This window comes from Chaetura pelagica, unplaced genomic scaffold (genome assembly GCF_000747805.2).
Source record: "Chaetura pelagica isolate M959 unplaced genomic scaffold, ChaPel_1.0 scaffold36, whole genome shotgun sequence".
Taxonomy (NCBI): Eukaryota; Metazoa; Chordata; class Aves; order Apodiformes; family Apodidae; genus Chaetura; species Chaetura pelagica.
In genome coordinates this window covers 1,507,671-1,523,434 of record NW_009953726.1, presented here as the reverse complement: position 1 = coordinate 1,523,434, position 15,764 = coordinate 1,507,671, and the positions used below count along the sequence as shown (strand labels likewise).

General features: G+C 41.3%; 1 protein-coding gene across 1 annotated transcript in view; it reads left to right on the top strand.

Moving 5' to 3' along the window:
- The window catches only part of SYNE2 (spectrin repeat containing, nuclear envelope 2), a 165,656-nt gene that overhangs the window by 36,886 nt on the left and 113,006 nt on the right, over positions 1-15,764 (top strand). The window contains exons 30-41 of the mRNA XM_010000671.1: positions 604-754; positions 3,181-3,339; positions 4,036-4,197; positions 6,868-6,969; positions 8,042-8,242; positions 9,183-9,348; positions 10,022-10,134; positions 11,279-11,481; positions 11,848-11,967; positions 12,065-12,353; positions 13,132-13,301; positions 15,285-15,597. Of these exons, the coding sequence (XP_009998973.1) occupies positions 604-754; positions 3,181-3,339; positions 4,036-4,197; positions 6,868-6,969; positions 8,042-8,242; positions 9,183-9,348; positions 10,022-10,134; positions 11,279-11,481; positions 11,848-11,967; positions 12,065-12,353; positions 13,132-13,301; positions 15,285-15,597 (2,149 nt within the window). The remainder of the gene's footprint in view (positions 1-603; positions 755-3,180; positions 3,340-4,035; positions 4,198-6,867; positions 6,970-8,041; positions 8,243-9,182; positions 9,349-10,021; positions 10,135-11,278; positions 11,482-11,847; positions 11,968-12,064; positions 12,354-13,131; positions 13,302-15,284; positions 15,598-15,764) is intronic.

Genomic DNA, 15,764 nt, shown 5'->3' with positions numbered 1-15,764 from the left:
ATGGAAGAGGACAGCTTGGGAAAGAGAATCTTTTATGCAGGAAAACACTAAAGCAACAGGGTTTGAGAGAGTGATGACTGAGAAAGGCTGTGATTGATAACCCAGGGCATCCATTCTTCTCTTACAGTTTTTTAAAGTGCCTTTAGGATTTGCAGAGACTGGCATAATTTTGTGCAGGTGTCAGAGGGAGTAATCTGTTTTCATACCCCACTGCAGGCTGGACTGAGCTGGTATCTCCTTCTGTCCTCTACCTGAGCTGTTGTGATGCTACACATTGTATTTCAGTTTACTGGTGACTGAGCTCACCTTTCAGGAGGAGAGTATCATATAAACCTGAACTGCTCATGTCACGGCATGGTTAATGTGAGTCAGAGGCATATGATGCTGAAGGGCATTTCTGATTCCACTAGTTGTCCAAATGCCACACCAGGTATCCCACAGAATTGCAGGGTTTATCACTGATGTGGCTTATCCCCCCTTTTCTTTCTTCCAAACTCGTTAGTCAAACTCCCCACATGTTTGAATATAAGAGGAGGAAGCAGACAAGAGGCTAAAGCTGCTGTTTTATGCTCAGCCCATAAATAATGCATCTCTTTTTAATAGCCAGGAGCAGTGTGCAAGGGCTCTGGAACTCCTGAAGCAATATCAAAGCTGCAAAACTAGTCTGACCAGCATCGTCCAGAAACAGGAGACTGTGCTTTCACAGCAAACTTCTTACATGGGGAAGGAGAATTTAAACAGACTAATAGCAAAGGTGAGTAACAAGAACTTACTGGAAAGGGAAGAAGAGCCTTTTCTGGGAGCATTTGGGTGTGGGGTTGCTTTTGCACACCCAGCCTGTGGGGCAAATGATAAGACCCTGCTTTCACTTTGGCTTCCCAAATACATTTAGGGACCATACTCTGGTTTTGTTTTAAGTTGATGTCTAGTTTTGCTTAGTGAATCAACATTTTGTCAAAGGGGAGGGATTTAAAAAAAACAAAACAACCAAACAAACTGTAGGAAAACTATGATCTAGTATGAAAATAAGGTGAAATCCTGTCCTAGCAAAACCACATCTTTAGACTTTATATTTTCTACTAAGTTAAAAACCTTGTAGTGGGTAGTTTGTAAATATACAAAAAATAAACAATTAATTTGTTACTAAGGTACTTTAGAGTGTTGTACCACTTAAAACAAAAATAGTAGGTAATGCAACTGCTTGGGGCTGCTTGATCCTCTGCTGTAACTGGAGCTTACAGCCAAAAATCGAGATCTGTGTCCTCTCCTTGCTCATGCCGTGGGTCCCAGGCAGGGCTGCAGGCTTGGTCTGCACCAGGTAGTGCTGTGCAGAGATCTTCACCCATCCCTGAGCAAGGAGGATCAGGAAGAGGAGCTATAAGGCTGTGGCAGCGTGGCACAGAGGCTGGGCCATGACAGACCTACCCTGCTTCCCAGACTGGAGCTTGTGTACCTCACTGTACATCATTGCCACCACGCTCAGATATAGCTTGGGAATCACCAGCGTGGTGCTGCCCTTCTGGAGGCCAAAGTGGTTTTGACTGGGTTGGTGATAGAGTATTTCCTTGGTTACATTTGCAGCATGAATCTCTGCCCTCACACTGACTTTGCTGACCAGACTGTGTTGTGGTTAGAAGCCATAGTGACATAGTTCAGTATTTCTCCTCTGGCTTCTCCTGGGATACAAACCTACTTAGAAGACAGACCTTCTTTAAAAGAGCCTTGGCCTCCATAACCAATGTTTGCTCTATGCTGTCTTTGATAGCAGTTAAACATTTGCAGTAGCTTTTGCATTAGCTGATGAGGGTGAATGAGCAGGTGTTGCTGGACACCTCCTCATTTAATTTCAAGTTTATCAACTTTTCAGAGAAAAAACTGTCAGCCAGCTACTTTCTTCCTGGCTGAATGGACATACCACTGGACAAAGTTGTCCATGGCTAATGTGAACAGCACCATGTCCATTGTGACAGTTTTACTGCGCAGGTTTCACGTTTCCTGGCTGGGTTATACAACTGGTTGTTCAGATCCCATTTTTAGGCTTTCTGATGAGGCATGTCCCATATCACTCAGGAACATTTGCTCTCAGGCAGTTCCTGGGGTGATTAAATTTATGAGGGAACGTAAGTGGTTTCTTTCCTCAGGCAATGGGATGGTGTTTGTGTTTGCCAGCCCCTCTTCAGCTGAGCCAGGGTCTTCTCTTGCCTTCACCAGTGAGACCTGGGGCTCCTGCTGCAGGGGAGATGACCTCTATACCCCAGTCCCTAACTGTGTGGAGCCTCCACTCTCTCCTAACAACCCTTCCTCCTCATCCTGAGTTTTGCACTTCCCGCTCTGAAAATTGTGGTCTGCAATAGCTGCAGCACAGTACAAGACATGCCCTGGAGTGCCGACGATTTCTTTTTTATTATTATATAAAAGAATAACAGAGAAGGTTCTGTGTCTTTTTCTGGTTTGTGAGTGATGTTCTGAGGTCCCTCCCCTTGTCTCAGTGGCTGCAGTATCTGTATGGGAAATTGTAGCTGGTTATCTCTGGGAGAGCGAGCTTTTAATATCCAAGTGCCTAACACTAGAGGTCAGTGTTTCTTTTCCAGAGAACTTCCATGTTATTTGTAAACACTGGCATAACAATTAAGCGCAAAGAAGCAGTCTAGTGTTTAAATAACAGGTAGGAAAAAGGGACATTTCCGTTTCTAGCAATGGCATGTTTGGCAATGGCTATGTTTAAGTAGGATTTCAGCTTTTTTTGAAAAGTAGTTTAACACCTGGGGATCAAAATGCCAGGTTATATTATTTAGAGTTGTATCTGTGCATTGTTTATTTCAGTCACCGAGGCTCAGTGTATTGCTCTACAGTCCCCTTGGATCTTGCAGTCACAAATTTTAAAGCAAACTGTGGTTTTGGCTCTCTTTGTAAAAGAAATATATTATTCATAGTTCCCACCCAGCTATTTTGCAGCCCATAACAGAGTTATATGGATTTCTAACAGGGAAATGTTCCTCTCAGCATGACAGGGATATAACAACACAGGATATGTTCATAGTCTCATGATATTCTATAAACCAAATTATTTTTTGTAATGCTGCTGTTTCTTGAAACTCAAAAGAACAGCACATCAGTTAAAAATGTTTTGCTGAATAAGCATAAACATGCTTGTAAATATCCACTTGGTCTTTTTCACAGATTGAAGAAGCAAAAGAGGAATTTAACGATCACTCTGAAGATGTAGACAAAATAAATCAGATCTGCAAAAACCTTCAATTCCAGCTCAATAAAATGAGAAGCTTTGAGGAGCCTCCGTTCGAGAATGAGGCTAACATTATTGTGGACAGATGGCTGGATGTATGTAAAAAATAAATTATCAGGGTGGTCTTATCTGTTATGCATTATAGTAATTGATTCTGACGTGTGTGTAATATCTGGAATAAATGATGTGCAATATGGCAAAGATTCTTAAGAGGTAAATTCAAATGTTTGCCAGAGCAAAGCTTGCAGAGTGCCTGTTGGTGTATTGTTTATGATATCTCAGGTAGTTTATATTATGGGTATTCCTTGACAGCAAATAATTCTAGGAAATGCAGAAAATTTGTGCTTTCTGCATCAATCTGTAAGCTTCCCTAACAATTTCTGTGGATTTAGACTTCAGAGACAATCTGGAGAATTACAGTGCTGGTGCTTTTGGTGAGAAACATTTGCCACTGTTGATCTAAGCAGTGCATCAATACTGAGATTAGATGGTATTTACTGAGAGTAGATAAACATTAATGAGCAAGGCTCCTTCCTAAACCTGCCTTAAAACTGGCAAGCTGCCCTACTGATTGGTATGTTTGGCGACATGTGTGGCAGGGATTTAAATATCTTCTCCATGACCAGTTCACTGTGAAGACACATGAGATTTATTTTTTTCCCTTTGCTGCACTTGTTTTTTTGTGGGTGGTTTAATCTTGCTCAGATTTGATTATGCTGTGTTTACTCTTGGAATACAACTCAACATTTTTAAAATCTGTGTGGGTTTTCTGTATGTAATTCTCTTGACAGATCAATGAAAAGACTGAAAACTACTGTGATAATTTGGGAAGAGCTCAGGCTTTGTGGGACAAACTTCTTAGTTTGTCTGGCACCATTGATGCTTGGGCAAATGCAGAACTTAAGAATGCAGAAGACCGTTGTCTGACTGAAGAGGACCTTACACAGTTGCAGGTAATTTGAATGGCAGTTTTTGACCCTAATTTTATACTTTACTGGTATGGACCTTGGACTATAAACATGCACATTGCATAGAAATACCAGCTCTGCAAAAGCACAGGAAGTTGTAATGTTTGCAATTGTATCTGCATGGATAGTTTCAGTGAGCGAACTGCATAAGGTACTGGGGATACAGGTCTGGTAAACTAATAAATAGATAGTGTATGTGTACACTAAAATTTTTACATTCATGCAACAGTGCAGATGCTGCTTTAGACTACAAAAGCCTCCTTGTTCCTTTCTGCTGTACAGAGAGCAAGGAGAAGGCCTGGAAAGCTTCTAGTGCATAGTGGTGCATGTATTGCCTTTTGCCTAAAGAAGAAAGGGAAGAGAGTGTGTATGGGCTAATGGTTAGTTTTCTAGTTAGGAATTGCCTACCAGTAAAGATACTGGAGCCTCAGAAAAGGCTGGACAATGTATAGTTCAAGAAGAGGTTACAGAGGTGACTTATTTGCCCTGCAGCCCTGATCCCGATGCACTCCCCGGCAGCCTTTGTCGTGGGTGGCTGCTGAGGGTCTCCAGGGGCTGCAGGCAGGCAGCCATCAGCAGAGCCTGGGCTGCCCCTGCCTCTCTCGCACAGATTACAGCATTAACTCTTGGTATTGGGGTGCAGTTGGGTGTAAAAACACATGCACTTGCTCTATGCCCATTGAAGAGCCTAACATATGGGGGTAAATACTTGAATTTCTGACTTAAGAGCAGTAATCAGCCAGCTGCCCTACTTCATTGTGCTTATAGCCAGTATCTACTAAATAATTTCCAGATTGAGACATAGCCCATATCCACTTGTTTGAAAATATGCAGGCAGTTTTTTTCTCAGTGTTTACATGCTACAAATGCCCTGTGTGTTTGTTTTGTTTGTTTTTTTTTATTATACTTATTTGCAACATTACTGATACTGCTAGCACTGCTCATTTGTTTTAATTTGCAGAGTAGTAAAAAGCCCAGGAGCTCTTTGTACATAGGTCTTCCTAGTGAAACAGCACTATACCTGCTGTGCAGAGGTGGATATTTTGTCACGTTATTATTGCCTTTACCATTGTATTGTTAGAATTTACCTGGGTAGTTCAGGTCCCTGAGGGTTCCAGTAAAAATGCACCAGCTGGCAACTGCATCTTAAGAGCCATTTTGTTACCTGGATATTGCTCAAGCCCAGCATGATGTCACCGTGCCCCTGATGTGACTCTCCTGGTGCTAGGAAGGGCTGTGCTGGAGGTGGCTGCACTAAGGTTACTCTGCTGCTCCTGTGTGAGAGGATAATTCTCCAAAGAGAGGTGAGGAGAGGGCAAGGGACAGGTGAGAGAAACTGTGGCTCCCCTGAGCTACTATAAAAGCAGAATAGGAGAGAAAACTGAACTCAGTGCTCTGGTATTTTTGTAAAATTATTTAAGATGCAGAGGGCACCAGGCTCAAATAGCAATTAATTATTATTTCCTTTGTTGATCCTGGAAAACCTCTATATTGATGTTAATTATAAAAAATGCCCCACAACTCTTGTATCATGTTAGATGGGGCTGTGTCATGGTTTAGGCCCAGCTGGCAACCAGGCTCCATGAGTCCTCACCCTCTCCATCCCCTGGTGGGATGGGGAGGAGAAAATACAACAAAAGGCTTGTGGGTCGAGACAAGGACAGGGTCCTTGTGACCATTCCTCATTGTGGTCTTCAGCACAGGTCAGGGGGAGCTCTTTTAAAGGCTGCAGCTCATGAATGGGCTTTGGCAGTTGCTTGTATGGCAGCTGAAAAGGTCTTGGTGAAGTTTGGAATATGTATTTGGGAATATTAGAAAATGTGGCTATTTTAGAGACATCCTATTTCATAAGTTGATGCTGACATTTTACTTTCGTGTTACTGATCTGTTCCAAAATCCTTTCAATTAAGTAGAGGTCTTTTCTTTTACAACAGATTTACATTTTAGAAAGTGCTTACAGCTTGTATTGTATTTTAGCACATTCCTGTATCATCAGGATGCCAATTCTTGACTAACATCTGAGAATATACCCTTTTAATTGAAGCAGCAAAATTAAGATTATTTTTCTGCAATTTTGCAATATAGGAGTAAAGGAATTACTATTATTAGATTCATGCCAGATTTGCATTAACAACAGCATTGCCTGAGGAACAGTGTTTCTGACTCTAATACCAAAAAATGTATAAATTGCTAAAATGAAAATCAGGAAAGGGACCTACAGGAGAGCTGGGGAGGGACTTTTCATGAGAGAGGGCAGGGATAGGACAAGGGGTGATGGTTTTAAACTGAAAGAGGGGAGATTTAGGTTAGACATCAGGAAGAAGTTTTTCACCAGGAGGGCACTAAGGCACTGGAACAGGTTACCCAGGGAGGTTGTGGAAGCCCCTCCCCGGAGGTGCTGAAAGCCAGGTTGGCTGAGGCTTGTGCAGCCTGGTCTGGTGGGAGGTGTCCCTGCTCATAGCAGGGAGGTTGGAACTAGATGATCTTTAAGGTCCCTTCCAACCCAAACCATTCTGTGATTCTATGACAAATGGACCTGTTGAGGGAGCTCTTTGTGCCAAAATGCACAACCAGAATATTAATGGTACAATTTTCTAAGACAAACATGAAAATCTACCTTTGGGGGAAACACAGCATGTTTTTTCCCACCTCCAGGCATGCCTGCGAGTCCAAGAGCAGAAACTCCAGAAATTTGACACCACTGTGTCTGAGATAGAAGAACTTCTGAATAGTCATGAACCTCTACTGGAACTACAGGTGGGAAAAAGCTTTTACAGCTGATAGACCAGCACTCATTATTTCAGCTCTGCTTCTAGTGTCATCTTTGCCACAATCATTTCATGGTTTGACTTAAATCTACCCAAAGAGAATTGGACACATTTTGTTGGCTATGAGTGGTGTCATTTAATTTGTTGTCTTTCTCTAGCTGTTAGAACCAAGCTTGTAATTTTAAACACAAAAGCCTGTCTCAGCCCTGTGCCTTTCAAAGACTTAGAGCTGACCCAGCTGTTTTGCTTTCACCTGGATATGGCTTAATGTAGCTTGATGGTAGGTAGCTATTTGCATAGACTGGTGTTTGCTGTGATGTCTTCCTTGAGCATATCACAAGGAAAGCTTCATCTTTTTTGGTTAACTTCACACAGCAAAGAATAAATCCTTCTCTACCATTGGCAACCTTGTTAGCCCACCTTGATCCTACACCAGTTCCCTAAGTGTCTGCTCCCAGTGTCTGTCATGTGCACCTTGAGCTTGACCTGGTTTGGGTCCTTCTGTGTTTATCCTCAGCAGACAATGAACTCAGAGGACTTGCAGTGGGTGAAGTGATCTAAGGAGCTTAGGAGAGGACTCAGTACCCTTGTCCTGTGCACACTGTGCTTCTCAGGAGCACTAGGCACCCTGATCCCCTTGGGGACCTCTCTGCTGACCTTGCCAGATTTTTTGATTGATACGAGGAATTTTCCCCCATGGGGTCACTGCAGGGAGGTGTGTTACAGAGAGAGCTGACAACCTCTTTTTCTTGCTGGCTAAAGTGCATGTATGGCCTTTATCCAGCTGAGAGTAGACACTGCAGTAGAGTGACAAATAACTTGATTAGTTAAGCAGCACCCATAAATGAAAGATGAACTGAGATCATTCCTTCTTAGAAAAGCAGGGCTTAAATATTCTTCTTTTCCAATTTGTGGAGTGGGATGAAACTGGAAAAAACTGTGATTAAACTGTCTGGACTTCTAAAAATTTCATTGCTTTTTATGTCTATCATGGAGTTCTGCAATATTCCAGAAAATCAATCCAGTATAATTTATTATGTATGCTTATTTCCAATTTTAAGGTCATCAGGTCATCTGTTGTGCAAAAAATTGAGCTCATAAAAGAGCTCTTCTCAACCAAGCATGGGACCAGTGAACTCAGCGTGAATACAGCAGAACTAAAAGGAGACCTTGATCTGGCCAAGACACAGATTGGAATGACTGAATCACTTTTAAAAGCTTTATCACCTTCTGACACCTTAGAGATCTTCACTAAATTGGAGGTACCATGTCACAAGTTATGCATCTTTTAGGATTTCATTCATGAGTTCTCTCCTGGGCAAGTCTTCCAAAGTGTTTCTCCTGTATATGTTGTAAACTGGTAGAAAGACTCAGGTAAAGAGCCTGGCTTGAATATTACCTGAAACTGCCAGAAACATGAAAGAAAAACCTGTTGTCACTGGATGTTATCAGATTTAGTTAGTTAACCCTTGCAGCTCTTGGAAATGGTTAGTGAGAGGCACCACAACAGTACAGGATACATTGAAGCAGTAGTGGGAGGACTGGGTTGCATCTCTTCCAAGAGGGTTTCTTTGTGCCACCTGAGCCTGCCTACAGGGACAGCTCCCAGGAAGCAGTTCAAGCACATTTTTCATCCTCTCTGCACCAGGGGAGAGGTGAAGAAAGAGTTGCTTCCTGCTTGGAGATTCAAGGCTGGCAAGAGGTAAAACTCCTGCTGAGCAGTGAGTGGGTTACAGACATTCTGGGTGTCAGACCTCTGGAGTCTGGGGCAGTGAAATCACAGGCAGTGGAAGAAAGGTCTAATTAGCATCTAATTAGGTCTCCTGGCTTCCTCTAAGTTATCTGTCAACCCACAGGAACCTGACATACAGAGTAAGGCATTTAGGGGTGGAACAGTGCCTGTGGCAGCTAAGGCTTGAGAGCTTCTAGGAACTACATGCTCTGGAAACACACTGGAGTACTGTGTGCTTCACATATCTATTCTGGGTGCCAAAATGTGCATGAGTGAATGCAGGTGTGATTCAGTGAGCATTCAGGTGTATATACACTGCTTAAGCAGAGTTTAGTGCTTCTATCTGCATAGACAGGACTAAAACCTTTTGAAAAACTCTAGTTTGTACTAAAGCAGCTCTGTACAGTGAACTTCTGCTTGCACTTCAAAATCTTATTTTTTAACAGTTGTCCTTTGTATTTTAACTTTAGGAGATACACCAGAAAATTCTGCAACAGGAGCACCATGTGACATTACTTCAAGAACAGACAGATTGTCCTGATGTGTACGAATTAAATCAGCAACTTAAATGTGTCACTGATTTATTTAATAAGAAGAAACATGTGTTTCAAGATCACTTTATTGGTGTTTTGAATGGTAAGCAAACATGTCACATTTATGTAGCTTTATAGATTTGTATTGACCATCATAATCACTTAAAAGTTGTGCAATTCATTTTTGGTTCAGTGTCTGAAAGTGCTTTGATATCTTCAAGGTTTTGAGCAAGGTAGAGATTTGGATAAAAATTACTTTTGATTCCAACAAACCACTTAATCTGAATCAAAGTACTTTGTTATGTTTTTACATTTAAAAAAATAGATAAAATGTTTTTATTTTTTCTAGTAATTTTTCAATTAATCTTAATTGTGAGAGTGGATAGCATTATTAGTTACCTTTTGTTTTATGCAGACATGGGACTCTGCAGGTGTAGAATTAGGCCCAAAGGTAGTCTCATCTTCAAATATTTTTTGAGTAATATTTATTTGTGTGGAAATGAGAAAAGTTGCTAAAAGCCTAATCTGTTTACTGACCCTGCTGTGGGTAGCAAACTGTCTCTACCAAGTGAACAGGTATGTTTATTGTCAATTAATGTTAGGTACAAAACCAGTATGAACTGCAGCATTTTCTGTCACATGGGCTGTAATGAAAAGCAACCTTTGACAGTAGCACTGATAAATGTAATTAGAAGTGTCTGAAATCCTCATGTTAGGTAGGATGTTCTTTTACAGAATATAATTAATGAAGAAAATTGGAATCTGTCTTTTTTCAGGTCAGTGCAAGAATTTCAATGATTGGTTTAGCAGTACTCAGCTGTCTTTGAAGGACTGTTTTAACCCTTCAGAATCAAAACCAGTACTTGAAGAAAGACTGCAGAGGCTAAAGGTAAAGTATTAAAATGTTGTAATTTCTGAAGCTGATTGTTCTTGAAGTTTTACTTCATGGAATTGTCAGAGTTGGAAGGGACCTCTAGAGTTCATCCAGTCCAACTCCCCTGCTAAAGCAGGATCCCCTAGAGCACATCACTCAGGACTGCATCCAAGCAGGTCTTGAATGTCTCCAGAGAAGGGGCCTCCACAATCTCCCTGGGCAGCCTGTTCCAGGGCTCTGTCACCCTCACCATAAAGAAGTTTTTCCTCATATTTAAATGGAACCTCCCATGTTCTACCTTGTGCCCATTGCCCCTTGTCCTGTCACTGGGAACTACTGATCAGAGTCTGGATCCATCCTCCTTGCACCCGCCTTTTAGATATTTACAGGCATTAACAAGGTCTCCTCTCAGCCTTCTCTTCTCCAGGCTAAAGAGTCCCAGCTCTCTCAGCCTTTCCTTATAAGGGAGATGCTCCAATCCCCCAGTAAGTTTTTACACAGGAGACTATTCTTGGAAATAAATTCACCTACAGTGGTTTTGTAACTTGAGGCTGAAAGCATGTTTTATATAACTCAACACGTTAGGACAATAAGTGGAATGCAAATCAAACTTTGTTGGAGTATCAGTGTTCAAGTTGAGACATATTTGGACATGTAAAAGACAGGACAGTAGTTAGTGAAAGTCAGTGGGCCTTGACCAAGTACTTCAGTGTGCAAAAATACAGACAGTCAATTGTGTAGAGAGTAAAATGAAATTCTGACAACCACTGGACTCAATTGTGGAAAACTTGCATTCACTTTGTTGTAGCCAGATTTTCACTTCAAGTCAGAGAGAATCAACATAAAAGAGATGGAAAAGCCACAACATCTGCAAGAAGCAGTCACAGTTTAGTGGCAGAAGATGTGGTGATGTCAGTGCTAGATTTGAATGTTTCTAGATTATTTCTTCTGTGTGTATTTGTGCTGTAAAGAAGAAAATCTAAGTCATCCACTTAACTTTCTCCTCATTTTACAAACAGCAACTTTTCATTTTCAGGAGCTGGAGTTGCTGAGAAAATACTGGTGGAGATAAAAGGATCTGAAAATCTCTTGTAACATAAATACCTATTCTACAGCAGCAAATTTGACTAATGCATCTTGTGTTTGTCCTCTTATTCAGCACTTCCTAACATCTGAAGGCAAAGACAGAGATATCCAAGAGGTTAAAACTTTATTGAATAAAGTGCAGCATCACTTGCCCAAAACAAGCATTAACCACCTTAAGAACTGTGTGAGAGACCAAGAAGCAGAACTACAAAGGTTGATCTCCAAATGTCAGAAACGGGAGAAGGAACTTGATGCTTCTCTCCAGCAGCTCAGTAGGTAGGGAACAAATATAGCTTCTGACATTTTAATCACGAGTAATATAAAATGATTCATTATTAAACAGCCACAGTCAATAGCAAACAACCCCACTTTGTATTAAATATGCTATTTTAATAAAGGGTAGTGAGTTCTTTGTGGTATGCTTCATGTTCATACCAGACTCAGTGTGATATGGGCATATGTGCACAGGGGTAGCTTCAGTGAACTGAACTGTGATACTTAAAATCAAGCTTAAGGTTAAAACTTTTCTTGATCAGGCACATGGTATTTTTGTTACTTCTTCAGCAAAACACTGATGTCAGAAGGTTTCAGTCACGTAATGCCTCTCATTTTTACCTGTGTCTGTATTTATACTCTCTTTAGCCTTGAAGAAAGTGTCATGGTCTTGCAAGAATGGCTCACTGATCAGGAAGAAAATCTAGAAGGGAACAAAAAAGATGAGACAAAACTTGAAAACTTCTATCAAGGGCTGTTAATGAAGAGGTATCACTTTCCTTGATCTCTAAGAGCTGTCTTCTGAAGAAGATCACTCCATGTTCTTACAACAAAGAGATGTTCATTAGTTTTTTGTATTTTTCAGAAAAGCATTTGACTCCATGGCTCAGCTGGCAAATTCCTTGAGGGAGGCTGGCCTGACAGACCATGTAACCATTTCAGAAGCCAGTGATCTTACCAGTATATACCAGACACTGATAACACATGTAAGTGAAATGGCAGGGAAGACTGAGACACTTCCAGTGGAAGAACAAAATTTTGATGAACTTGCCCAGGATGTTACTTGCTGGATCAAAAAGCTTGAGGAGGCTGTTAAGAACCTGAGTTCACAGGAAAGTGAGTTGCCATCAGATGAAAGGATTCATCAGATAAAGGTATTTTTTTAAATGTATTTCTTTTCTACTTCACAGCTCATGCCAGCATCAGGGGAATGCTTGCTGACTCAGTACCTCCTAAAAGACTCTGTCACTGCTGATTGCCTGTGGTTTTGTGGCTTATTTGGGAGGGGGAAGTTGGGTGGTTTTTTTGTGGGTTTTGGCTTTTTTTTTTTTTTTTTTTCCCCCATGGTTTATTAAACACATAAAATGAGATTCTGTGCTGCACCTCCTGGTGGAGCAGCACTGAACTCACAAGGTGCTGGTTTGCCTTCCCATCATAGCCTATTCCAGAGGTGGAGAGGGAGGTCAGTAACATGGCTGGGGCATCTGGAGAGTGTTTGACTACTAGTGCTGTGCTGCTCCACTGCTTGGGTGGGTCTCTCAGGCCCCATTGTCTTCTTTGGTGTCTCCTTTTTTTGGCTATTTAGGAGGGCAGCTAACAGAGTAGCCAGAAATGAGGATGCTGGGATTTACATGTTCCATTCTGTGAAAGGGTTAATATTGTGACCAGTATCTCTCCCTCAGATTTGGAGTAATTTTATTTTTTTTCAGCACAATATTTGTTTTGTTATGTAGAGAACAGTTAAGAAATCTTGGCTTCATTATCCCAGACTTTCTAAAACTAGATGATGTTTATGTATTGGTTATGTGATGTACTGGAAGGAGGATTTCTTTGTCTGTATACAAAGTTTGAAAAAAATTAGTTGGTAACACCTTTTACTCTGTAACCAAAAATAGTTGTATATATACTGCTTCTGCTTCTTCTTCAATACAGGAAATCACAGCTCTCAAAGATGCAGGAGAGGCCAAAATACAGAATGTGATAGCTGTAGGAGAAACTTTAATGAAAAATGAGAAAATGAAGAAGCCAGTGATTCAGCAGACCATTTCTGAGCTCCAGAACCTGTGGGAAAGCACCAGTCAGTTAGCTGCTGAATATGGAAGGTAATGTGGGATTTGCCAAAGGGCAGGCAGTACAGGTCACTTGCTGCTCTATCTACTTTCTTCTCTTCTTCCTGTACTCTTTTCATTGAATTTGTGTTCTTTGGGAACAGCATTTGTATTGTATTTGTATTTCTGTAGTGTTGTGGAGGGGCAGGTCACAGTTTGGATTGAACAGTCAGGTGAGGGGTGTAGCCAGGAGGTGTGAGGGGAGTGGCAAGACAGCTCATGGCATCTGCCCAGCTCCCCATAGATTCTCTTTTCATACTGAAGTAGCTCAGCCACTCTTGTAAAAAAGAAGAATGTGTGCACTCAGTGTTCCTTGTTTCATTCCATGGACTGTGAGTGAGAATGCACTGATCTAACAACTACAGGGGCCCTTCCTTGCAATGTGCCCCAGACATTGTCCCCCAGCAGAGGTGGGATCTACCTTTGCACAAATTCATACTGCTTCAGAAGAAGGTTTGGGGTAAATCCAGGAGGCTGGGATTTTTAAAATAGAGTTATTAAAACCTGGTTTACTTAAGGCTCTTTGAGAGCCTTTCTTGGCTGTGGCAGCAGGCATTAGGTCAGCAAAGGCATTGCAGTGTCTGTGGCACTGTGGCAACTGTGCCTGAGAGCCAAACTGATCCTTCAAAACATGTCAGATGATTCCTGGTGTGTGTAAGCATAAACTGAGGTTTTGATTTTTCACACTTCAAGATATTTGTCTGCTTTAACATATTTACACCAACTTCCAGTAAAATCGCTGGGATCTTTGCTGTTGAGATCAATGGGAAGTAGAGTAGGCCTGCTGTGTACTTTTTAAAAAGTGGCCAGGGAATGAATTATTAAAAATAAGTATTTTTAAGAATATTCAGTTACCTTCTTTTATTACTAAGCACTGAGTATAAGCAAAACAAGTGGTGTTTCAGAAAGCTAGAGCTTTGACAATCCAGCACAGCAGAATGCAGAGCACCCCCTTCGCAGAATGTTGAAGACAGGAGAGGAGGTGCTCAACACATCTGAAGAGGTGCTCAGGACCTTACAGGATCAGACCTGTGAGTGACAGGTGCAACACAGCAGTGGCAGCAGCATGAAGCTGGAACAGGGAACTTTGAAGCAAGTGTACTTAACGTACGTGAGGCAATGCTTCATTTGTCATTTCCCAAAAATATGAACCTGCAGGGGGAAAAAACAAAACACTTTAGCTTTGCTTTTGTCCTCATTATTCTACTGTACTTTACAGAGTTATAACCAGACTTCATTTATTTGGGCTTGTGTGGGATCATATTTTCAAATGTTGGCATTTAAGTTCCATCTGGAAAATTTCTGAGCTTCATCACTAACTAAACACAAAAATGTTACTTCTGTCTCACTGATCATAGTAATGTATTTCCTGTGGACAAAGGCAGCCTGTTCAGCTGCAGTAGATCAGTGTGCATGCTTATAAAGCACACAAATTGAGATTCAGTGTCAAGGTCTGGAAAGCAGGCATTGGAGTGTGCTAACATGCCCATAGTGCATGTGCTGGTTTGGTTTTTTCTATCTCTAGAACACTCCCTCACCCCCGTCTCAACCGATGCCACATGTATCTTCTGCAGAACATTCCCTTTTAGGAGACTGTCATAAGAAGTTGTTGAAGCAAATAGATTCACAGCCACATTGTAGTTTTAAAACAAAACTTCTGCTGTGATCAAAACTGAAAAATACAGAGCATGAACACCACATCTCAGATGCTAGAAACTGATGGGTTTAATTGTGGGTTTATAAACTAAGGTTTAAGAGGGTTAGTCACTTGTCCTGCATTGAAGTCCAGTTCAGCAGCAATAACTTCAACCATTACATTTTCAACATCTTGAAAATTTCAGTTAAAGCTGATCAGTAATTTAAAACCTGAAGAACAGTATTCAGTATGCTCAAGTTAATCCTAACAGTTGACTTCTTCACAACTTTACATAGGTAATGAATAATTTTTTTAAAAATACACAATATTTTTTTTCTTAGCCCTCAAGAACAATTCCAGTTCAACAGGGAGCAATACGAACAAAGCAAAGAAGATCTGAGACTGGCTCTAACTGAACTGGAGAAACAGCAACAGGAGATGGGTTTTGCCCTTCAGCCTGGTTTGCAGGAGAAGCAAGCTCAGCTGACAAATTATGCTGATCTCCTGCAGAAAGCAGAAGACTTGGCTTCCCAATTTAATTATTTGAAAAGCCAGGAAGATCATCTACAGGGTCACACTGGGGATCCCTGCTTCACAGAGGTGGAATGGTTGGATTTAAAGCACCAACATGAAAGTCTGCTCAGCCAGCTACAGGTTGGAACCTCACTCCCTTTCCTTATGAATTTACTGGTATGTCTGGTGACTGTAGTTCTCACTGCTTGCCAGTAGTGTCATTCAGCTGGCACGTTTATGAATAGAACTTGGAGTGGTGAAAGTTCCTCTGCAGAGGGGCAGGGAATTCCTCTCTCTTACTGTAGGGA